This window comes from Mastomys coucha, unplaced genomic scaffold (assembly GCF_008632895.1).
Source record: "Mastomys coucha isolate ucsf_1 unplaced genomic scaffold, UCSF_Mcou_1 pScaffold4, whole genome shotgun sequence".
Classification (NCBI taxonomy): domain Eukaryota; kingdom Metazoa; phylum Chordata; class Mammalia; order Rodentia; family Muridae; genus Mastomys; species Mastomys coucha.
The window spans coordinates 17,183,460-17,209,818 of NW_022196910.1; the positions used below are offsets into that span (position 1 = coordinate 17,183,460).

The 26,359-nt window shown below is 40.8% G+C and overlaps 1 protein-coding gene across 9 annotated transcripts in view; it reads right to left on the reverse strand.

Moving 5' to 3' along the window:
• Positions 1-6,050: 6,050 nt before the first annotated feature.
• The window catches only part of Scyl2 (SCY1 like pseudokinase 2), a 52,592-nt gene continuing 32,283 nt past the window's right edge, over positions 6,051-26,359 (reverse strand). For 4 of the 9 annotated variants that reach the window (XM_031348985.1, XM_031348986.1, XM_031348988.1 and 1 more), the window contains 11 exons: positions 26,174-26,350; positions 23,571-23,582; positions 23,341-23,463; positions 22,260-22,373; positions 19,127-19,259; positions 18,282-18,400; positions 15,021-15,121; positions 13,944-14,010; positions 13,727-13,822; positions 9,247-9,366; positions 6,051-8,378 (listed from right to left, as the gene is read on the reverse strand). In XM_031348985.1, the coding sequence (XP_031204845.1) occupies positions 7,731-8,378; positions 9,247-9,366; positions 13,727-13,822; positions 13,944-14,010; positions 15,021-15,121; positions 18,282-18,400; positions 19,127-19,259; positions 22,260-22,373; positions 23,341-23,463; positions 23,571-23,582; positions 26,174-26,350 (1,710 nt within the window). In that variant the 3' untranslated portion in view covers positions 6,051-7,730. The remainder of the gene's footprint in view (positions 8,379-9,246; positions 9,367-13,726; positions 13,823-13,943; positions 14,011-15,020; positions 15,122-18,281; positions 18,401-19,126; positions 19,260-22,259; positions 22,374-23,340; positions 23,464-23,570; positions 23,583-26,173; positions 26,351-26,359) is intronic. The other 5 variants (XM_031348992.1, XM_031348991.1, XM_031348994.1 and 2 more) reach the window with 3 other exon arrangements.

Here is a 26,359-nt window from a genome sequence, read left to right on the forward strand (position 1 = left end):
TGCTGTTACTGAGGTACGACAAAATCCTGAATGACCAGATAATTTCATCGTGTTGAGAATGAGGAAGAAACTCACCCATCTCCCACAAGGCTTTCTCTTGAGGTGCTGTTCTTCTAATGACTCAAACCACAAGCAAAATACCCTGACAAGGTTTTCTCCAGCCTCTTGGAGTTCAGGTTTGTGTGTGCACATATGCGTGTACTTGGAGAACAGCGACATCTTCTGGTAGTTTGTAGATTAAGTAGATTCACAGTATACACACTTCCCCAGAAATCAGCCACTGTCTTCAAATAATGTTATTTATTCTACCACATTTTAAACCCCTGTGAATTAAATTTCTAAAATACTTTAAAATATTTCAAAATATCGATTGTTAGATACAAATAACACTGTCAATTGTTTTTGGTATTTGCTTTTTTGTTGCCTTAATACAAAATGTTTTAACCTAACACTACTTCCCCTTTTCCTTCTCATCAAAAGTTTTTGAAGGAGATGGTCCAACAGGCACAAGAGCTTGGCCACACAAGCATGAGGATCAGAGTTCTAATACCTAGAGGGCATGGTAGCCGCCCATAAGCTCAGCACCCTGGAGACAGGGTAACTCCACACCAAGCTAGCTAAAGCAAGATGCTGCCTCGGAGTAGAAGACAGAGAGTGACAGCAAAAGATGCCCAATGCCAACCATACCCAGACACATGCATGTCCACACATGTGAACACACACATATACACATGCACACCACACACACAACATATGCATAGAAAAAGTTATCCCAAGCCAGGTGTCCATGGTTCAGCCTTGCTATCCCAGCATCTGACAGATGGAAGCAAGAGGAGCACAAGGCCAGCCTGGGCTATAATGTGAAACAGATGTTAATTAGCCAACCAATACAGTGGTGCACTCCTGTGATCGCAGCCCTTGAGGAAGCTGAGGCAGGAGGATCTCAAGTTTTAGACCATTCTAGGATACATAGTGAGACCGTGTTTAAAAATAGGATTACCAGGTGGTGGTGGAGCATGTCTTTAATTCCAGCACTTAGAAAGCAGAAGCAGGCAGATCTCTGGGAATCAAGACCATTCTGGTCTACAGAGTAAGTTCCAGGACAACCAGGGCTACACAGTAAAACCCTGTCTCAAAAAAATAAAATAAAATAACAATAGAGTACATAACAATAACGATGATAATCAAATTTGGTCAATTCAATACAACCCTGATTTCAGAAGGACTTGGGGAGTTATCTCAACTAATCCCATGCCCAGGATTCTCTGATTTAATCTGAGAAAATGTGGCTCCTCTGTAACCCTGTTAGCACAAACACCCTTCTAAAGGGCTTTGAATGTCCAAGCTCAGGCCCTGTCTCCTCTGGGGAGAGCTTCCCCAGACTAGCCCAGGTGCCTGCTTCCTGGCTCCCAGGCACAGCCTACGTGGCAGCTCTCTCTCTCTGCTTAGTAAACCTGGGGTCCTCGCCCCAGCCTGTTCATATTTGTACCCCGAGAAATTCACAGTTCCAAGTCTGCAACACTTTAGAAGCTTTTTTTTTTTTTTTTAAGAATGAAAGCATTCAAATTGTGTTGGGTGACAAATTGTGCATTTGTTTTTCATTCAAGTGCTTTGAAGTCATCAGGCATTGTGGTGAAGCATGAGCGTCTAGGGTACTTACCAATCTACAGCAGCCATGCCAGGAACTTCACACACATTACCACCCTCCCTGTGCTGGGAAGATATGACCCATAATTTGCCTGAGAAAACTTGCTCTGCATTGTGAAAGACACAGATTTAAACTCACTCCATGTAAATATTTACTCTAATTCCAAAGCAGGAGCATCCACGAACGTCGTGTGCTTCTATCTTTTAAGAAAGCAAATCATGGACTGGAGATGTGGCTCAGTGGTTGGTTAAGCCAGTAGTGTGGATGCTTATGGAGGACATACAGTTGGTTCCCAGCATCCACACCACTAGCTCGCAGCAACCTGGATCTCCAGTCCCAGAGGATCTGATACACTCTTCTGGCCTCTGAGAGCAACTGCACTCAGGTGTACAAACTTGCACCCAGGCATACACATACATACATCATTTAAAATAAAATATTTATATAAAAAAGAAAATCACAGCAAAGAAGGGCTTAAAAACAAAACATTGAAGCCAGAAATCTAAGCATTTTGAGCCCTGTATTCTAGTGACACCCTGTATGTTTGATATAGTACCCTAAAAATTTGGCTGTCCCTTTTTGCTGTCCATACCCGCTTTGCTATTTGGAGATTCTAAAAAGAACAGAGCAAGCAGTTGCTTAGAAGTACATGTTCTAGATCCTCTTCTGTTGCTGCGATAAAACACCCCAACAAAAAGCAGTAGAGAGAGATCTGTTCAGTCAACAGTTCCAGGTTATAGCTCGTCATTGTGGGGAAGCCAAGGCAGGAACTTGAAAACAGCAAGTACGCTGTATCTACAATGAGGGGCAGAGAGAAACAAGCTCAGTGAATTTCTCTGCTCTTACACCATTCAGAATCTCCTGCATAATGGATGGTGCCCCTCACGGTGGATTGAGTCTTTCCAGGCCATCTACTTAAGATACCCCCAACATGTCATAGGCCAACTAAACGTAGACAGACCTTGACTGAGACCATCACCTGGGAGGATCCCAGTTTGTAATAAGTTGACGACTAACAACCTTCACTCCCCCTGACCTGAAGGCCAACATTTGTCCTTCATCAACTCAGAGAAGCTATTTCAGATTAGAACATGCCAGACGTTCCTGGCACCAATGCTGGTTTCATAACAGGTCAAAGCTAAATGTGACAAAGGTGACAGCACATGGCCCCAACTCAGGCACACAAGGCTCCAGTGGGTTTAACTCAGTGTCTAGAGAAGCGAATCCTTAAGTCTATTCAAAGACACTTCTGAAAATGAAATTTTGACAATTGCTCTCTGGTAAGTGTATGTAGTGTTGGTGCTGCTAGAATGTCAGTCACATACTCACATGACTGGAACCAAAACCAAAAGGAACTCCTTAGATGTGAGGAGTCCCAAGAGGATAGCTGCTTCCCTGGAAAGCCTTTTCCTCAATGTACAAAAACAATCTCCCATAACTTGGCTCCGTGATGAATGCCTGTAATCCCAGAACCCAAGAAGCTGGGGTGACAGACAGTCAAGACAGCAAGACTTGGTCTCATAATCAAGTAAACACAAAGAGGATTTCAGCTTGTTTTTATTTTTTTTTCTTTTACAATTTTGGCTTTGTTCCAACTCATGAACAAATAAGTAACTCTGGCCTAATTCTTTAAAAAACAGAAGACAAATACACCTTTATCTAGCTCCAAAGTCCATGCACTGCATGCTTCTAGCATGCCTCATTTTGGCGACAGTGCATCACTACAATTTGAAAGACCAGCAGGCTTAGAGTCATGAGTGACATTTAAACTTTGATCAATGTTGACTTTTATGTACAAATTCCAGACATGTCTCTATACTGTACCTTTGCATGAAAAGTCAAACACAGAGTTCATCAGCAACCTAGGCCACTGGTTTTGTGTGTGTGTCTATCAAATAGATCTGAAGCAAATGAACCATACTTCCACTATCATCAGCACATTTCAGAATAACCCTGCTTGTTCTTCCTGTGAAATACTTTACCCTCTGACTGCCCCTAAACTTACTATGTTGCCCCAGCTGGCCTCCAGTGCCCAGTAATCTACCTGCCTCAGCCTCCCAAATGCTGGGATTACACACCTGAGCTACCATACCCAGCTCAAAACTTTTCAAAGGGGAAGCTTTAATATAGAACTAGCAAATAACACCCCATGCCTTTGCTAGCAGAGTATGTATACTATGGATCTGCTTTTAAATATTTTTGCAGCAGGATCACATAGGAGACAGACATCATGCTATTTGAACAGAGAAAAAAAATGTAATTACATTTATTCTTTGTCAATTTCAAGTATAACAACATATTGATGACTCTCACCCCATCAAACCCCTCACAAGTCCCATTCCCATACTCGCATTTTTCTTTGTTTCATTTTGTGACCCACTGAGTTTAACCAGAGCTGTTCACATGAAAAGGGGTGGGAGCTATTCAATTAATTGAATTAACATTAACTGAAGGCAATGTCCTTCGCCAGCATTCATCAGTTGTTTCCCAGAGAAGGGCAGCGCCCTGAAAGACTCACAAATGGGAAATTTTTAATAAAGAAAGTATTAGCTAGAGGCCAGTTAACTAAAGAAGAGTAAGATGCAAAAAGACACCAAATAGCACGTGCCCTAACATGCAGCAGAGCAGAGGCTATGTGCCAAGGAAAAGGCTTTGTTTTAAAACAGGGTGCCTAAGATGGGGAAGCTCAACCCTACTATCACTTTTGTAGGAAATCCCAATCTGTTTCCACCATAAGGAAGAGCACTGGGCCACAGTGGCAAGGTTGACTCTGCTCCACAGGAGCCCAGAGGCAGCTCCTCTGCTTAGACAGCTAGGCTTCTGTGACGGAGCTCTACTGCCCTCTCCTGATGAAGCCTGGCATTTGTCAGCAAAGAGCAAGTTTAGAGCATCCAGTTCTGGCAGAGTTTGGAGCTCGGAGCTAAGCTGAAAAGTGCCACAGCTCACACCTTTGTGCTGCTGAGTACAGCTTATACACATAACGGCACTATCTAATAGAATAGCTACCAGAAACACGTGGAGACCCAGTTGTCTAACTGGGAATGTGCTAAATGTAAAATACGTGCAAATTCTTAACAAGCCAGAAAAGTAATGAAAACATAGTATAGCCTATACCCAAATGGTACAAGTTAAATAAGACATAGTAAAATGAGTTTAACCTTTTTAAACGGGAACATGTGGCTTGCAGCCTAGGGAGGTACTCCAGGCTGCAGCTGCAGCAACAATCTGGTGCTTGGAATAGAAGAGTTCTAATACCCAACAAGCATCATTTAGTGAAATGGCTGCTCCAACTGTACTCTCTCTTCCCCAAGGTTACAAACTTTAATTCCATTACACATTTATGCGCTGCCAGCACCACTGACCTGAGTGTTGTATCCTCCCCCACTCCCATTCCCCACCCCGCGCCCCATAACTGTCCCCATCTGTCATCCAGATCAGCAGCCCTGACACTGAGTTTGACTATGTAGATTTCTGGCACCTCCTACTTTGCTCCATCTTCAACAGTAATTTTCCAGCGTACTTACTGGTGAGGCCAAACTAACAGTGCTTGCTACATAAATCAGTCTCAACTAAAGCATCTCCAGAAGAATTCACAAAAGGAATACAGAGCACCAAACTCCAGGTGGTCAGAAAATGCAGCATCCACTTCTAGTCTGAGTTCTTGGACCCTCTGATCTACATTTGCTCAGAGAGAGGGAGACAGGGCTTAACTCCATTTGACCCAAACCACGTTGTGAAACCCTTCTAGGGTTTTAAATACCAACCATAAAATAAGGCATACTCTTAACATGTATACTCTTAATAAGGCATAAAATAAGTATACTTCTACTAAAGGCATTCTCTCAGGCTTTTCTTCCCGCTGTGTATTTTACATAGTGGTTGCAATACAAAATGTGTTCGAGCCAGTGTATACTTGTAGTTACATCATCCAGGAGGCTGAGGCAGGGGGAAATAGAGTCTGGAGCCAGCCTGAGCTATATATACTGTGAGACACTGTATCAAAACAAACAAATGGATGTCTTACATGTGTATTTAAGCTTGAAAGACATTCAAGTCTTAGGTAATTCGAATGGTTACAGACTCATTTGTCTTAAAATATTCCAAAAGCAGTAAATTACAAAGTATGGGGAGGTGTGCAAAGGAAGAGTAGGGGTGGTTGGGATCGAGATATATCACACATATACATAAAATTAGCGAAATACTACAAGCTATTTTTAAAAATCAACAATTATCTGGCATTTCCCCCTAGCACTCGGCAAGCAGAGGCAAGTGGATCTCTGAATTTGAGGCCAACCAAGAAGAGTGAGACCTCAAAATTTTAAAACAAATAATTCAGTCACTGAGTGGGCAAAACACACACACGTAAAAAATTTAAAATAAGTACTGAACTGTTTCAAAGAAATGTTCTTCAATAACAATTTTATTCCATATAAAACATTTCTCAAAAGAAATAATAGTATCGTGATAAAAATAAATGAGGTAAAGTTGTGAAGGTATCTGACAGAACCTGCTTTTCATTCCTGAGACTTCTTTGCATCCTCCAGCCCTTTTGAAGCCACGCCACCCGAGTGTGGCACACTCAGGAGCACGGTGTGACTGCTGACTCACGTTTTTTACAAGTGTGCTTGAACTGGATGTTATCAGCACTGGTATCAGCATGAACTGCACTTTGTAACCAAGTCCTACAATTTATACCCATCATGTGCACACATGTAGATATATTCTGAATGAACATTCAGCCATTTAATAAACTTCATACGATTTATTTAAGGATTGCTGGTTCCAGATAATTAAAAACCACAAACTGTATGGCAGCAACTATAATACATACAGAGTTTTTTAGGAGTTTTATAATTATCACATAACAGTGGAATATACTTTTTAAAAATACAAATGACGTCTATAGCATAAGGCTCTGTGGTAGGATCAGCAAGTTAACGACAGACATCAGAACGGTTCTGAAAAGTGAGGTGTGGCCTCTTAGAATTGACTCCTTCCTTCCTAACAGTGACTGGTTACAGACACTAAAATGTCCGAACACAAAGTTTCTGGGACATCTAGAAAAGAAACTGTAGTAGTAGTAACCAGTGAGGTCAGACATCACAGCAAGCTAACATTGAACCTGTTGGTACCCAATGGCTTGCTCATTTTTAGGCTGTACTATACTTAAACAATATGGCAGAAATCTCAAAAGTTTACTCATTAAATATAGTGTAATTATTTTTTTTTACAAATCTCCTTTTGAAAATGTAATTCATATATGCGTAACCTCAGAAGTTTGAACTAAAAATCAAGTATGAAGGCAGTAGCTGAGAATATCGTGTCAGAGTGCTCTGTCTGTCTTCTGTACAGATCAGTACATAGCTCTTCTGTGATACAACAGGGAAGAAAGTGAGCCTAAATATATTCAAGTAAAGGCAGAAAAATACATTGCTATTTGAGGCAGATCATGCTAAAATATAACTTACAATGATTAGTTTGCATTTAAAATGATTAATGTTTTTTAAACCAATGAAATTAATATAAGTTAATTTTGCAGCATTTTTGCTGTGCTTTTACTAAGCATACATTTCTTTGAAAAATAAGACTGGAAAAAATGACCCAATCCTTTCTGTGTTACCGCCCATTATTTTACAAATGCACAAATTAGCACAGCATTAAGATTCTTCCCTTTCAATGAAAACAAGTGAATATGAAGGTAGTTACCAGGTGGACTTCCAGTTACCATCAACTCAAGGTTTTTAATAAGAAGATTTACAAGCCAAAATAAAACATCTGATTTAAAAACTGCTATTCAGGGTAATTCGGTTGTCCTTTGCACTTTGAGACTATTAAGGACTGGATCTTTAAAAACCTGAAGAGAAGTTTGAAATAGGGAGAAAATCCTCTATGCTTTAAAAATTTCAACTTGTTAGGATCCACACAACTCCTATGCTGGCTGGTATGGAAGCAGGTGTTTTCTGTCACAGAAACAATCCATCTCCCACAGAAGCAGTTTCTGCAAGCCAGCTACACACTGATGAAAATCAGCTTTCCCATGATTGAAACTGCAGTGAGCCCCCAAAAAGCAGCACAGGACATGTCACCCAAAAAGATCTTTCAGATCATTGCTAGCTGAACTGCTACTGGTCATAGTGGTTGGTGGTGGCTGTGCAAAGTTCTGTGGGTTGAAGAAAGGGTTGCTCTGCATACCAAAGGCAGCCTGTCCCATCACATTCACCTGTGTGCCCATGGCTGCGCCGCCCATGCCTGGAGAACCTTGAGGAGGTGCAAATTGATTCAGCCACTGATTTGGTTTCTGTTGGGATAGCTGGTTCATGCTAACTTTAGGTTTCTGAGGGCCAAAGAGATTATTAAGGGCAGACATATCGGTTGGTCTCTGTTGCGCCGGCTTCACGCTAGCAGGAGGAATACTCAAAGGACTGAAGTTTGACATGGTGGGAGGTGCTCCCAGAGTCATGGTGGTCACGCCAGCTGTGCTCGTCCCACTGAAGAAGTTCTGGTTTGGATTGACTGGCATGTTGAACCCTGACGGCTGAAAGCCCATGTTGGCATTTAGGCCATTGGTCAGATTTCTCTTTGTATTATCAATGGGTGTTGAAAACATCATGCTGAGGCCCGTGGAGGGAATCGAGGTGAAGGTACTTGAAGCAGAAATCTTAGGAGTGCTAACAGAAAGGCTGCTCAAAGATGACATGTTTTCCATCAATGTGTCTGTCAAGTCCTTAGTCTGAAAAACAAGAGCAAAGTACTTTATCTCAAGAAATCCAAATTCCTTTTCAATTAGTAACTATTTGACAGATCACATGATAAAGGACAAACTTCTACACCAAGTCCAAGAACTGAGCCTGAAGACCAGGTAATCACTCCTACTTATTTTTATACAGCTTGCAAGCAAATTCTGGCAATCGATTTGATGTCGGCACATGTTGAGTTTAAAAAACAAGTGAAATGCTCCCAATATAAATCGGTATTCTTCTCAGATTGATCATAAACAGGAAAATTGTAAAGTTTCTATTTTGAATTTCATCAAGATTTCTGGAAATTTCTTTTCTCTATTCTCCTAAAAGTATCCAACAGTTATTCCTGATTTTGCCCTTAGCCTTCAAACATCTCCTCCTTCAAGGAAGAGCTTCAGTGAGTGAGAGATGATGAGAACAGGAAGCAGTTAAGTGAGAACGCTGAGGTCCAGCAGTGAGTGCAGGATGCTTGAGGGCAGCAGCACCAGGGTGGAGAGCAGAGGGAAATCAATGCAGGCCATGATGGTGCCTCTTCCTAACCTAGCTACAAAGCCAGTCAGAACTGAGAAGCCGGTGACAGGCAGCTTCTTCCTGCTGAGAAATACTTAAGGACCTGAATAGAACACTTCTGATAATGGCTCACATTAACCCACAAATTTTCTTAAAAATCACCAGCTCCCTGCACTTCCTCTTTGGTTGCCAGCACTGAGACTAAACAATGAGTGTTGGGGTGACTCGGGGCTGCCACAGAGCACAGAGCCCACACTCACTCTTAGTTACGACTTTAGCACATTACCCTTTAAGTGCATCTCCACTCCTTACTTGTAAGCATGCTTCAAACTGCAAAAAGAGACAGACCTGTTTGACAGGAGCGATGGGAGTGTGGACTTGGGGCTTAAGAGGCTGCTGGCTTTTCAGCTTCTGTGCCTGTTCCTGTTCTTTCGCTAATTTCTGTTTTTCTTCAAGTGTTAGTGGCCCCTGAAAACGAAGGAAAACAAAACAAAAATCAACCACAACATTATACCCCATCTGGAAAACAAGATTTCACTTGTGGTAAGGTATGTGTACCACAGTTCATTTAGCAGTGCTTACTACTTAGTGGAAAGCCGGCATTCCAGTGTTGGAGATCCTGAATCCACCACATCTCAGGACCTGCTGCAACGTGACCAGTGTAAAACAACTTACAACTAGAATTACTGATTTCTTGCTCAACTTTAATAACTTAAACTTTAACTTAGTATAAAGAGTTAGTGAGTCAGTCCCAGTGGCACAGACCTGTAATCCCAGCTACTTGAAAGCCTAAGGCATTACAAGTTCAGTGACTTGGGTTACAGAGCACAAGGCCAGTCAAGCCAACTTACAGAGATGGTGTCTCAAATCACAAGCTAAAAAAAGAAGCTAGAGGAGTGACTAATGGGTAGAGCAGTTGGATGACCTCAGTTTGTACTCCAAAACCCAAGTAAAGCTAGATACAGCAGCACCTTTGACCCTAGCATCCTACAGGGAGATACCCAGTAGAGACAGGAGAATCCCAGAAAGCTTGCAGGCAGCCAGCATGGCTACACAGTGGCAAACAAACAAGTGGTCTTGTCTCAAAGTAGAGAGCCAGCACTGATACCTGAATTGTCCTCTGACCTCCACACACACACACAACAGGTGTATGTGCACATACACATACACTCACACATGGACACACATATACTCGCACACACATATACACAGATGCACACTGACAAGCATATACCACAGTAGGTATGTATACACACACACACACACACACATACTCACACATGTGTAGCTGCTTGTATTCTCATGCTAACTAGGTTTCCCAAAAATCTGTTTGCAATGTCCTACAGGAAAGGCTGAGGGACCCTGCCCCAGCTGGTTTTGATTGGTAAATAAAGCTGCCAGCAGCCAATGGGTGGGCAAGGAGACAAAAGAGGAGGATTTAGGATTCCCAGGGAACAGGACCCAGGAAGGAGGGAGGGGAGAAATCTGCCATGTGTGTGTGTGTGGGGGGGGGGGGGGGGGGGGGGACGACACTATGCCTGAGAGGTGCGAGACAGAGAGCACAGCTACCATGTAGGAGTCAGGGGATCATGAGGCTACATGTCTGGGTCTAGGCCAGCAAACATAGAATACAGATTTTAATAAGTAATAACTTGGGGATATCAGAGGGAGGATTAGCCACATGGAGGTTAGGAAGTGGCCCAGCCACTGAGCTGTTTAAGACATATCAAAATATAAACACTGACTTTGCATATATTTCATTCAGGAATCCAGAGCATTAGGCAGGTAGCAAGGAGCGCCTGCACTGCCGGCATCGATTTGAGTAGCAAGAATTGAGTATTGCTACACCCATGTACACATAAATGCACACACACACACACACACACACACACACACATGTACACACACCAAAACAGGTATGTGTACACACACATGCTCATGAGCACACACATATACACATATGTCACACAGAACTCGTCTACTTCAGTTGTGCCTGGGACAGGCCTAAAAACCTGATCATAGAACTGAGGCGTATACTTCAAAAGGAGTCAGTCTCCTGAGGTAGCCCAGTCACTGACATCCCCTAACTCAGAGGTATTCCAGATTGATCTCTGCTAAGTCTGTGGAGAGATCTGCATGCTTTCTTTATTCAGGCATAAAGGTGCCCTAAGAAATATTTCGTTATTAGTTAAAACTGAGATTGAACATTATTTTCTGGCCTTCACAGTGTTTCAATAATCCTAATTGATTTCCTAGCTGAAATTAGCTTGGAATTTTTACTAAGAAGCTGTCTTACCAGAGAGGGTGTCTCAAAAGTTAGAAATAGCAGTTAGGCACTTTTTATCAGAACCATCCCACAAAAAGAAAAACTGTTTTACTGCCAGTGAGAAGTAAGAAGCTGTAGGGCTCTCATCACTATTTATGTTACAGCCAAGGAGTGCTAAAATACAACCTTCAGCTACTTGCCTCAGACAGACCCAGAGAATTTATCTCGAGGCTGCCAAAATAGCCCAAGAAGAAGGACACCACTGCTCCTCTGCCTTGCACTTGGCTGCTTGTTCTCACTGACCTTGATGTGACCATCTCCTGCCTACGTGACTTCTGTAGTTTGCCCTGTTCTCTGTATACCATATAAGCCTGATTTCTACTTTGTACAAATTGCATTCAGAAACTGCTCTCCCTTGTGCTGTGTCTGTCATTTCTTCGCCAACGCCTTGTCTACCTGACTAGGACCCTGTTCCCCCCGCGGGTTGAGGGAGGCCCAGACTGGCCGGCCTGTGGCACACATACATGTATGTGCACACACACATGCTTACACACGCACACATGTGCACATAAACATACACATAACACAAAAAAGCAAGTGAGATGGCTCAGCAGGTAAAGGAGCTTGCCACCAAGTCTGATGACCTGGGTTCAATTCCAAGGTCCTACAGGATGGAAAGGAGACAAATGACTCTCACAGTTGTTCTCTGATCACCACATGAATGCTCTGGCATGCATACATTCCCACATACAAAATAAGAAAATAGATATAATAAATTTAAGTAAAAAGTGGGCTGGGGATTGAGCTAGAGTTCTTGCCTAGAATTTCCAAGGCCCTCAGTTTAATCTCAATACCACAAAAATTTGTAAGTAGTGAGAGACTACAGAATTAGACAAACATGCTCTTCTGCCGTTGATGTCTGCATCAAGTAGATATCTGACTTTGCACTCATCTATTTCACTGAACAGCAAGCTCACATGACTTCCTTTCACAGTTCTGTAAGCCTCTGTGTTCAACTGTCTATGAGCTCTCTATATATAGATATATGTACACATAGAAATATGATAATCATATTTTGTAAATAAATACAAGAATGAACTCAACATTAGTAGGAAATTTATTGTGATTTATTGGATACTAAACAAAATTTCAATAGGAAAGTATTACTTTATAGTATACTATTCAAAATCATAAGGACAGCAAATCTTTAAAATGGAAACAGAACAAAAATTATACTCAAATTTCAGGTTACTTGTAAAGTAAAATTTTATTTAATTTAAAATTTTCTTTAAATTATCATTCACCACTAATAAGTCATATCAACATTATACATCCTTAGTAAAATAAAACAAGAAAGGACCCCCATCACTTTTATAGTATTTTTGCCAAAAATATAGCCTGGGCTTGGTAAGATGTCTCAGGAACAGGTAAGGGTACTTGCCACCAAGTGTGATAAGCTGCGTTTGATCCCCAGGACTCACATAATAAAAGGAAAGAACTGACTTCTACAAGCTGACCTCTGACCTGAGTGTACATCATGGCATGTGCATACCACATATGCAGATATTCACACACACTAAGTAAAAGAGCAAGTAACTAATGCATAACCTTAGTATGTTTATGATACAATACCATGCAGTTCCGAACTGAGCATCATGCTATCCAATAACTGACAGGTATTCTTTGAATAAGTCAAGGTAAAAGAGCTGGGATGGCACAAACCTGTAACCACTGCATGTAAAGGTGAAAGCAGGAGACCAAGTGGCCAAGGCTAACCTAAGCAATATCAGAAACAAACAAACAACAAAAAGAACCAAACAAACAAAACAAAAAACAAAAAAACAACCTGAGTGAAGGAACATCTGAAGACCAGAAATGTTAAGTGTCACCACAGAATAAAAAAAAAAAAAAAAAAAAAAAAAAAAAAAACAGAGAAAGGCAAGGCTGCTGGGCTAGCAAGGAATGGACAATGATTTGGTATTCACACTGATAGGAATGCAGTAAGAAGAGAGCTCAGATACTGAGAAGCTGGAGTTGAAGAGGTGGCGCAGTGGTTAGAAAGGGTGCACCTGCTCTTCCGGACCTGAGGTCAGCTCACAACTCCCTGGAACTCCAGCATCAGAGGACCCAACACCCACTCCTGGCCTCTGTGGGTACCTGTACTCATGTGGACAATCTCCCTCCCCACACACACACACACACACAATAAATTACTGGAAAGCAGTAACATAGGAGAGGCAGATAGCGCCTAACTGCACGTGATGGCACCATGCAGGCAAAGCCAAGCAATGGAGACACAGTCCCATGGGAGGTAGGGGAGTCAAGTAGCAAAGGAAAATAAAAACAGCTTCTACATACTCTTCCCAACACACTTCCCAATCACACTCAGGCAGCTCCTGTCAAGAGGTTGCACAGCATCCCCAGGAACTCTGGAACTCACTCTGTAGACCAGGCTGGCCTCGAACTGAGAAATCCGCCTGCCTCTGCCTCCCAAGTGCTGGGATTAAAGGCATTCGCCACCACTGTCCAGCTAGAAATGCTTTTGTAAGTAGAGAAACTTACCCTTTTCTGTTTACCCTGCAGCCCGTCTTCTCTATTTTCTGATTCACCACCACTTAGTAGGTCTGCTCCAATGTTGTTAAAGACCTTATCAATCTGCTGAAAGACAAGTCCAATGCTTGAAGACATTTCAATAACAAAATCATTTTGTTCCTTAAAGACTAAGAACTCTTAAATGAGGCACTCTTATACATTTCCTATAAAATAAATGTCTTCTGACCTGACTTCCAGAATGTGTAACTTTTGTCTCCTCAGAAGCGCTCATTTGATTCCCTATGTCCAAAGACCTACAAGATACATAAAATTATGGAACAGTAGTTAAAAGAAACAAACATTAACTTCATTCCCGGCTCAGATTTTTCCATTATTTTCTACTGTTAATGTCTGTTGCCCAAATAATGACGACGACATCATCTGGGGCCATTTGAAAGCCTGCTGACCTGAATTCAACCCCCAAAACCCATGTTAAAAAAAAAGCCAGAGATGGCGGCATGTGTCTATAAATCTAGCAATCCTACAGCATGGGGCAAAGACTAGAGAATCTACCGGAAGCTCCAGGGTCACAAAGCCTGGAGTGTACAGCACAGAAGAGACTCTGCCTCAACAAGGGGGAGGAGGAAGCCACTCCCACGAGCTGTCCTCTGAACCACCCTTAATGCTCTGTGGTGTGCATGCATCAGCACTCATGTATACACATTACACATTATACACACACAAACACACACACACACATTCTCCCTCTCTTTCACCCTCCTAAATACACAATCAATCAATAATTTTTTAAATGTCTGCATATATTTTTGTTTTGTTTTTTTTGTTTTTTAATTCAACGTTTATTCTTCGGGCCAGCAGGGGAGAGACGGCTCAGCAGTTAAAAGCACTTGCTGCTCCTCCAGATGGTCAAGTTCAGTTCCCACTACCCATACCAGGTGACTCACACACACTTGTAACTCCAGTTCCAGAGGCATCCAATGCCCTATTCTGGACTACAGGGGCACCCACATGCACAAACATATACACTGGTACACACACATACATATAATAGATAAATAAACCTTGGGGGAAATATTTGGACCAGTGAGATGTCTCAGCAGGAAAAGGCACTTCTGCAGACTTACAATCTGAGCTCAACTCACATAGTGCAAGGAGAAACTAAGTCTTACAAGCCATCCTCTGACATCCACATATGCTGTGGTTCGTATACAATCAAATGAAAAATCCATCATTCTTCCAGAAAAATCAATCATGAGCTGTCCTGAACTCACGGTCCATATGCTACACACATGCAGCTGCTCACCTCTGCTGCTCCTGCATTATGTGAAGCTGCTCCAGCTTAGTCCTGTGTTCAGACTCCAGTCTGCTCAGCATCTCCTTTATGACGGCAATGAAGGAGCTGAACTGGCATAGTAAGAGATGGATATGGTGAGGGCGCAGTGCCTTTGCAGCTCATGGAATCAATTCCAACAACTCAGTAAGACAATCCCAGGGAACGGACTCACTTACACACCCAAGCACAACAGGGCAGTCCACACAAGTCATAATGCCAGAGCAAGTTGGAGGTGACATGATGGCCAATGAGGCTTTATGTTCCGGAAAACACATCTCAGTGAGTGTCATGTCTTTATTGATCTAACAGCTACTTCTCAGAGGTTTTAAGTAAGTTTACTACTGGCAGTCACACATTGACAATTTGTGCCAACTAGGAGAAAGTTCATTTTAAAATACTTAGAAATCCTTGCTTTTTCATAAAAAACAATGTTTGGCTAAAATAAACTTGTTTTCTAAAAAGATAGTAGAAACATTAAACATTCATAATTTACTCTGATAATAGAAGTTTGTAAAGTAATCTAATACTGTATTTTAATATAGGTTAAATTTTCATTAAACTTTAGTCTTATGGCACTTCCTAGCTATCATAAATAATTTATTTGAATGATACTATATATACAAAAACTAGAAACCGTGTTCCTCCACTCTATAAATCTTATAAGCATGTATGAACATGTATTACAATGTTTTCAGTCTTTACAACTCTTCAAACTAAGTTTAAGACTTTTACTTTTACAGATGAGGACATTGGACTAAGCAAGACACAGAAAGTCACAGACAGTCAAGAGCTGGCATGGCAGTTACAATCCATGCTATGCCTCCGAAGCATTCCACTGCCTCTCAGCATGTGCTACCAGCAGCACTTCATCTTAATACGTGCTAAAAAGTGTATTTGTTTAAGTTCACCATGACTTCCTGCTAACTGGACTTATTTAAAACTAGACAGCACGGTAACAAAACATTATGTACGAAGCTCAAATAAGGCAGAGACTGAACTTATCCAAGGCAACTAACGCGAAGCACTGGCAGCACCTCAGAGGCTCTCTGGTACTCTCGTCAGGTTGTCTGCCAACCCTACACTCTGTGCCAACACTATTCTGCTCTGCAGTAGCATGCAACAGACAGTTTTCATACACGCAAGAGTGAAAGCACTCAGTAAAGCATCTTCTGTATCCAGTTCATTTGTTCAGCATTCCGTTGGTGAGACCCACCCCGCTTTCTCACAGAGCTTGTACAGAATGGGCTGAACGCAGCAGCTTCTATCTGCCGGTCTTGGGTCTACCTGCAAGGCAGACTTTGGCTACCTTGGAACTGGTAATGGTGGCTTTCAATACTTAATTGTCTATATAAATATACTCTTTTCTACTTAATATATTTAAACTACTTAAAATCAAAACCAACAGAAGAGGGCATTCTTGAGTTAGCACGCTTAATAAGAAAAGGAACAGGAAAACAGACCACAGCCATCCTAAACCAAAGAAAAATTAGCAAAAGGTAGGATTCAAATGATTTCTGCAGATAAAAATAGGCCCTCCAAAATCACAAAGCACTTTATATAGAACTATGTATCCTAAAATAAGCACCTGGGATTTTTAAATTTATTCTATTCTATTTTATGTATATGACTATTTTGCCTGCAAGTATGTACGCAGGCCATGTGCATGCCTGGTGTCCACAGAGGTCAGAAGAGGGCATCAGGGCCTCTCGATCCAATGGTTGTGAACCACCGTGTGGGTAAGGAAGCAATCCGGGTCCTCTACAAGCGTAACAAGTGCTCTTAACCACTGAGCCTTCTCTCTAGCCATTTCCTGCTGAAAATGTTTGAAAATATCCTAATCAGGCAGACTGTAGTATTCCTCTTCATATTCACTGTCTCCCATCTGCCAACCCTAACCTGACACCTGAGGTAGAAAGCAAGCATTACATCAAGAAGCAAAGCTTTGAAGGCTTTCTTTACGACTTCAAAGGAAAGCTCGGGGCTAACAAATCACACATTTCTTCACCTTCAGAACTCTGCCTGCTCAGCACTACCCCCCCCCCAGTGCTTCCTCTCCCCCTGCTCTTCTTTCTTCACTGCTGTGATTCACTTTTCTATCCTAATTCTAAATCTTCCCTGCCTATTTCTTGCTGATACTCATTACACAACACAGTAGCTTTTCTCAGTCTGACACGTTTCATTCGACAGAAGGTTCTACTGTTTTCTCTTGATCGGTCTTTCTGGTACTGCATTATGACTTATGTTATAATGGAGCAGCAGCAGAACACGGGCCTTGAGACTATACACACTATGCCACTGGTGCACACCAGCTGTGCGAGAACTATCACAAAAGCTATGCAGAGAGACAATTCTGTAGCAATTTTTGAACACACATCTCCCCTTTGCTCAAAAATTTACTTCTTCAAAGTTAAATACTTAATCTAAAGCGTATAGATACCTAAGCCCACCAATATTACCATACTTTATTTCATCTCATTACTCCTCTGTGGCAGGGGGTCTTAACATGGTTCACAGTTCCTACTCCTCTCTACTATTTATGTCACTGTATACCCCCTATTGTACAGGATGAGTAAGACCCACACTTGCCTCCAAACAATAAAATATGACAAAGCTAACAGGGTATTACACGTTCTTTGGTACATAACAAGACACTGACTTCAGTCTGGCTGGACAAGGCTGCTTGGGAAGGGAACTGTGTACAGAACTGACAGTAGCATCTGTCTAACACATAGCTAAGACCCTCAGCCCAACAGCCCAAAGGGAGACAAATCCTGCCAACAATCATTTAAGCAAACTAAGAACCCTATGAGTCATCAGGTGGACCTTCAAATGAGACCCAAGTTCTTGATTATAATAACAAGTTTAACTAAGCTAAGACCTGGCATGGCTGACTCATAGAAAATTTAAGATTAATTAAGTATGCATTGCTTAAAAATACTAAAACACTCAACTTACGGTCATTTGTTATGTAGCAATAATATCCAAATACAGTCTGTGACTGTTTGTGTCACCACACAGACCCAAATGTAGTGGAGGCAATCTTAAAATCTTTCAGCATCCTGCCCACCTCCTCCAATTAGGCTTTAATAACATCTATCTTTCTACTCCGTAACTTGAATTAACTTCATGGCATGGTTTACTTGTTCTGGCCACCTACATGTGTAATATAATAAAGCACATAATGCAAGTAGCAAACAGGGAAAGAAACTGAATACACATAAAATGTCCCACCTGATTGAGGTTAAGATTGTTTTCAATGCTCAGGGGGATGAGATGAGGCAGTACTTTTCCAGCCAGCTGCTCTTTGGTGATTCCCAACTTTTTATGAGTAAAAGTACATTTATAAATACCTGAAAACAGAGTAACACATTTGAGCAGTTAACACATGAAGTTCATAGGAACCATGAAAATACTGTATTTTTAGCAAGTCTTTTTGGAAACTGGTGTGGTGCAGCTTTCCTCTTCTTAGAATGGGGAGGCCTCTTTTAATGTGGACCACAATGACTTTGGCTACACTATCAGCCCAGGCTTATAAACACATAGGATATTCACCCTGTGCTCTTTTGGTTTAATGACAACCCAAAACTAAAGGCATGGTTACTATAATCCAGCAATGAGGTTATAGAGTGACCTCCTCATCCTTAAATTTGGCGCATCTGTTCACCTGTTTAAATACAGGTGCCGGGAGGACTACAGTCTACTCCTCCACTCGTTTCTTCTGCAAGGAACACTCACTGCAGTACCTTTGTCTCTTGTACTTTATAGAAGATAATTATACACTATCATATCGTCCAAGATTATATTACTTCTTGCTCCTCAAATTCTGGAAGTCAAATCCAGAACTGGCCCATACTAGTCAAGTGTCCCACTATAGCCCAGGCCTTCTATAAATGACAAGAGTCTACTTTCTTTGCTGTTAAAATAGAGAAAAGTTACATTGCAGCACTTATCCAATCATTCTACAACTGATAAATGTCATATACATAAAGTACAATGGTTTTATAGATTGAACATTTTATTACACAACTATTATATAAAATGAAGATGATAGCAAATGACATTAAGTTTTCAGCTACCTAAAATCCCCATGAGGACTGCAGGTTCCTTGGAGGGAATCTGCTGTAAGAAGGGTAGGATATCATCAAGTACAAACCACTTATCCAAGTACTCCAGGATCTTTCCTAAACACACTAATGAATTCACACGAACCTATTAAAAGAAAGAAACTGCATGTAAATTTGTCATATATGGTTTTGTTAATGTAAAATGAAGTACTTAGTATAAATTTAGTCATCAAAGAGACAAATGCTAAAAATCTCAATAAAAATAGATTTACTGAAGTAGATTTTATAAAGCATGGCTTTATTAACATAAGAAATTCACTCATTTTACTGATTTACCTGACATATTACAGAAAGAACTACAGACTGGTTCACTGAGATACTAGTAGATAAAAATAAGGAACAGGTTCAACTTTGTAACACTCATTCATTCACTCATTTATTCATCTCTATGATGCTAGGGAATGAAACCAGCGCCTACTAACCAAGCTGTCAGTGAGCAACAATCCCAGCCCTACAATTGATATCAGTTCTTTAAAAGCTTCTATATGTTTACTAGTAAGAGTTAACTATAAAAGGGAATATACTCCACCAAGTGGCCAATTTCACAGTGATTCAGCTACTTTACATGATGTTCAAGTCATTCTTAAAACTAAATATTTTAACTGAAATTATCCATATTTATCTATGGCCATACCTCCGTGCATGCTCCCAATCTCATATAAAATTGTTCTTAAATATACTTACTAACATCTACCATTTGTAAGCTAAAATTTCTAATTCACTCAACTTTTGATACACAATATACCCTAGGTTTGGCTGGAATTCATTACATTTACTGACTGACTAAATGTTGGTGGCTATGTTCCACATGGCGCTCCACGGCATGCATGTGGAAGTCAGAAGATAACTTGCCACAGTGGTTCTCTTCTTCCAGCAAGTAGATTGTAGGGATCAAAACAGGTGTTCAGGTTGGCAGCATGCTACCCACTGAGCCATCTCACTGGCCCCTTTAACTGGGGTTTACTAAGACACAGTCCATTAGGCCAGGTCTGTTGGCCCGGGACTGTAATTTAGTTACTCAGAAGATGGGAGTGGGAAGAGCTCAAGTTCAAGGCCTGCCTGGGCTACAGAGCAAACTCAAGGCCAGCTTAGGCAACTGAGTGAGACCATGTCCTAAGATAACAAGAAGTGGACTGGGGCTCAGCACAGTGACACACAGAGAAGTCAGCATTTGGGAGAAGCAGAAGGTCAGGTATGTAAAGGTCAGCTAATATAGCAAGTTCAAGGTCAGCTTCAGCCTGGGCTACTCTAAAACATAGAAATCCAATCCACAAAAAAAGGGAGGAAGGGGCAGGAATATAGTTCAGTAGGAGCATTCTTCTGCGTGCTCACATGGTTAAGACCACGTGAGTACCAAGTCTTCCCCCAACCCCCAAAAAAGAGTACCATAAAGTCATACCCATAGTATTAATTAAACCATAATATCAATGAAACTCAACTCTAAAAAAACTAAACAGAAAATTCATTAATGTTTGTACAGAAAAATGAAGTTTTTCCATTTCTGAAAAATATGAACAACTATTTCCTAAATTTAAGCCCAGAATACTATAAATCTAAAATGCTATCTGCAGGTTTAGCTTGTTCTCACAATCAGTTTACTGTAGAAGAGCTAATGCACCTGCTGGGTGTAAACTACAATGCTGGTGTAATTTTATTTTCCTTCATGATGTATGCAATACTAGACAAGTCATGAATACACCTCTTGAAACATTCTACCCAGCTATACATCAGTTTTCTTCATTTTCAGACAAGCTTAATCAATGATTTATGTTTTAGGCATTTCCCAAGTAAAACTGCCAGACCCTAGAGAATAAGGCTATAAATAAATACAGAAATACATATGTGCCACGCAAAGGTGAGCAGGGAGCACTGAGAGTCCCATCTAAAATGCATTGTAAAAGTGAGATGTGAAATGCACACCCATTCTAGAGTGAGTATTCCTGTCTGTGCTCTGAAGCACCATGTTTTCAAGGACCAACCCTGATCAGCATCTTTAGAAGACACAGACCTCAGCAAGGCTCTCATGCAGGTCACCGAGTGTCTGTGTGTTCTTCATCTACCCCTGAATATTTATAGAGAACTGGGCTAGATTAAGATAAATTCATAATGGCATAAATGAAGCATGAGGCTTCGGAAGCAGCATTTTAAAAACTGAAATTTTATCATGTATTTTAAAAAGTCAATTATAAAATCAGGACATCCTAGAAGTATCAGGACATGCTCAAGGCCATAGGCAGTTAGTAACAAGATGAGAATAAACTCCATTTCCCTGCATGCTTTTAGTAATGATTTTTTTTGTACTACTTCAGTATTCCATCTTCCATCTCAAAGTTTTTCTAGGAAGAAGCATCAACTGAAATAGGTTAGATGTCTACATAGTAAAATCATGCCACTTATACTGCTTTTGTCTATAAGTCTATGAATTTTTCTAATTCATACTGCACTAGATAAGGATGAGAAGCTCCAAAAATCAAGCTTTATAAAAGGCAAATTTATTAAGTTCAGGAAATATACATTTCATGAAGGGCAGAGAAGATGGTTCAGCAGAAGGAGCTGCCAAACTGTGTGAGTTTGAACCCTGGAACCACATGGTAGAAGGAGAGAACCAACTCCAACATTCCACATGCTCACTAAAGTACTAAAGCACTCAAACACACACACACCACATGCATGACTACACACACACATACACACACACACACCACATGCATGACTACACACACACACACACACATACACACACACATACACACACACACCACATGCATGACTATAAACACACACACATACACCACATGCATGAGTATACACACACACACACCACATGCATGACTATACACACACACACACACACACACACCACATGCATGACTATACACACACACACCACATGCATGACTATACACACACATACACACACATCTACATATAAAATAAGTTACATACAAGCATTTATAATGGTATATACAAGCTATTTCCAACTAAAACAAATTCTATAAGTGCAGCATAAGTGAGTTATTGCTCACTGGGAAATGATGTCAGGTACTGAGCAGTCAAAGACAAACACTGACATGTAAGCACTTACAGCAAGGGAAGACGTTTGTAAACAGGCATTTTTAATTCTTGGAATCAAAGCATTTTTCATGGATGGGTAGTCTATAAGATTTGCAAAAGTTGGAATGATGTTTAGACAGAGCTCCTATTGAAAAGACAAATCTGATCAGTCTTAAGGAAAGGCGCCCGACCTCCCTCTCCCCCGCTCAGCTAATCTGTCACAGCATGAAATAAGCTTCCCTGTGCTTCACACTATTCAGTCCTTACACCAATTTGGGGGGGATAAAAAAAAAAGAATAGTTATGATCGGTTGGAAAATGGCATGGCTCCCCAGGGCCTGCAGTACTATTTCAAGGGGTTGTAATTACAACTAGTTCTGTGCAGTTCTGTTTTCCCTTGAGACATGATCTTTACATAGCCCAGGCTGACCTCAAATTTACAAGCCCTCTGCTTTAGCTAGCACCCCTAATTATTCAGGGCTATAACTGTAGAAGTCAGAAAAGCAGAAAAGCAGAGGTGAGTACGGCTTCCGACGCTTATGGCATGATTCAACTACAAAGGAAAAATTCAACCTCAAACTCTTAAAAAAAACTTAAAGACAGAAATGCATCAAAAATGTGACTTGAAATATATGGCAGAAGCAGATATACACAAGGCAGTACAAACCTACAGTCCCAGCCACAGTGTTTTTGAGACAGGATATCATGTTGCCCAGGCTAGCCTTCAATTCCTGGACTCCCTGAAATTGGCATGGGTGTTCTTTGTAAGAGGTATATCTACCCAGTGCAGTGACACATATCTTTAATCCTAGCACTTAAGAGGCAGAAGCAGGTGGAGCTCTGTGAACTCAAGGCCAGCCTGGGCTACATAGTAAGACCATCTCCATACAAATAGCACCTGCTCTTAACCTCTGAGCAATCTCTTCAGCCCTTTCTAATTTACTCTTTAGTTAGAAGTCAATATGCAGTTCTAAGAGAGAATCAACAGTATAATTCAGGAACTATGCTATTGAGTTGTATAAAAAAGGTCAAGATTTAACCCTAAAATATGCCTCGCTATTTCTTTCTCCTGCCTTACAACCTTCATGAGGGCAAAGGAAGCAGATACTGTGCCTGGATCTGAATGGAAGGAGCCTCCAGAGCTCTGTAGACCATTGGCAGGACACTGTTCTTTATCTCATCAGGAGGGGTTTTGGTTAGCAGCAAATCCATTTTTTGCAGAAAAATTAACAAAATCTGTGTGAGAAAAGGCAAGATTATTAAAATCTACAATCTTTAAGAAATTCTGTATTTGCCCAATGTAAAGTGTTTTCAGAAGAGTAAGTTCTGATATGGACACTCACCATGTTGCTAGCCTGAAGGCATGGAAGACAAAAACACACAGATCAAGTCTCTTACATGTCTATAGCAATACTTAATTATTCAAACAAAGACCAACCTCCAAATAGCTACAGGTACACATGGCTTCCCTACATGTTTCAATTATCCAGAAAAGTGCTGCATTTAAAAAGAAATAAAAGCCAACAGAAATGAAAAGATCTGTGAGGAATTTTTAATTGTTCCTAACACCATTTTGCTAGCTGCCTCTACATACCTAAATTGTAAGAAACAAACCAAAATACTTAAGTGAGATCTTTATTTTTATATGTATGAATGCTTTGCCTGAAAATATGTCTGTGTACTACATGGAAGTCAGAAGGCGGCACTGGAGTGCCTGTCACGAGTTACAGATGGTTTTGAGCTGCTCTGTGGGTGCTGGGAACCAAACCCAGGTCCTCTGCAAGAGCAGTACTCTGAACTGCTGAGCTACCTCTCCAGGTCGCAGAATAGTTAGTCTTTCCTAACCCTCAATTAAAATTTTTAAGGAGGGCTTATTAACTGAAAACCTAAGGGGAAAAGAATACAAAGGTACCTGAGGTTTCATTTCCTGATGCTGTGGTAAAAGCAATTTAAGGATAAAGAAGAGTTAGTTTGGACCACAGTTCCAGGTGAGTGCACTGTGGTGGAGGAGTCAGAGAGTAGGAACCTGGAGCAGCTAGTGCTCTCCTTTTCTTTAGTACAGGACAGTTTGTGAAGTGTTACTGTTACCCACATTCAGGGTACAGCTTCCCACCTCAGCTAATCTACTTAAGAAAAGCCCTCCTAAGCTCAGCCACAAGCAGCCTAACCCAGACACTTACATAGTGAGACTCTTCTCAGGTGACTCTACATAGCCAACAATCAAAAGTTACCAAAATAAAAGGAACAGGGTCAATCATGTGTCTTGGGATTTTCATCATGACTGATGAACAATTTGGATGACAAGATGCCAACTTGTCTTTGACACTGTGACAACTGTCAAGGAGCCCTGCTTTAAAGCTTGGAGCTCTGTCCTGTGACCTTTCCTGGTTAGTCTAAGGAGCACCCCACAGACTGTCTTCTACATTCCCTCTTTAAGGAAAGGGAACCTGGGGAGAAGCCAAAAGAACTGGCAGCGGTCCTGGAATGCATGCCTTTTATCCCAGCACTCAGGAAGCAGAGGCAGGCAGATCTATCTTTGTGAGTTTGAGGTTAACCTGGTCAACAAAGCAAGAGCCAAGTGAACCAGGGCTACATGGCAAGACACTGCTTCAACAGGTTAGGGATAAGGGACACCAGAAGGTTGAAAAAGAGGAGAGACAAGGAGAACCGCTCACATGCACACTGTTCAAAATCTCCGAATGATATTTAATATGCTAATTTCTAAAAAGTAAAAAATAATTCTCCATTTTCAAGGGAAGTGCAATCAATTACAAAGCCGGTATCGCAGACAGTTCATACTGACTAATAAGCTACTGTCATCCAGTAGCAGAAACACCTAATGGTATTTCAGCCAACAAAAAGCATACATAATTAGAAATGAGGATAAAAGCTTTCAGATGATAATGACTGCTACATAGTTCTAGAACGGAGATAAACCCAGATTCTAATCCAGGTATGTAACCCATGGTTCTTAAACTCAAGACAAATATATACTGTAACAAAACCTATATAATTTCCAAAATCTATAATTTCTATATAATTTCACTTACACATACACATTATATACATATGTATTTTACATATATGTAATTTGTATTTTCTCATGCATACATAGATCACATATTAGTTCCATGATACTTAACACATTTTCCTCTTTTAATAAAATTATTTATTAGGAAAAAAATAAAGAGAAACAATTGACACACACCATCTAAAAGTCAACTAGCCTGGCAGTGGTGGCCTTTAATCCCAGCACTTGGGAGGCAGAAGCAGGAGGTTTCTGAGTTCAAGGCCAGCCTGAGAATGAGTTCCTACAAAGTGAGTTCCAGGACAGTCAGGGCTACACAGAGAAACCTTGTCTCGAGAAACCAAAAAAATAAAATTAAATAAAATTAAAATAAAATAAAATATAAAAAACAACTAATAGAATATCAAGCCAAGTAAAAATATCAAAAACTTGATTTTTCCAAACTGCTAGCTTTTAATTAGGAACAATATAACACATGCAAAATCTGATTGCAACCTATTTTCTAAGACAATGACTTATGAAAAGCCACAAACATTCCTAAGTTTAATTATAATATTAGCTTTTTGTCTAGTGAAAAAAATCTAATATACTTACCTCAAGTTTTCAAACATTTAACATTTTTTATTTATTTTTATTTGACACGTATGGGTGTTTGGCCTGAATGTGTATGTATGTCTGTGCCTGGTTCCTGGTGTCCAGAGTTGGATCCCCTAGGATAGGAGTTACAACACATGGCTGTGAGCCACCATGTGGGTGCTGGGAATTGAGCCAGGTCGTTTGCAAGAGCAGCTAGCACTAAGTCATTTCTGTAGCCCCTACATACTCAGTTCTTAAAGGCTCAAAATAATCACTGCTTTGTTCTTAGTGATAGCAGTTATTACAATAGTGTATAAATATTCAGAAGTACTCACAACATACCTGGATTGGCTCCTGCTGTTTAAACACAGGGCCAAGGTCAGGTAGAATTAATTTGACATATTCCTCTTTGGTGCACTCCTCAGCAATCAGCAAAACGTTAGGTAAAACAAAAGGTACCATATCAGGATTTACAAATTCTGAGGTCAAACAGGGTAAAATCCTCTGCACAATGACACGCTGAAAGGA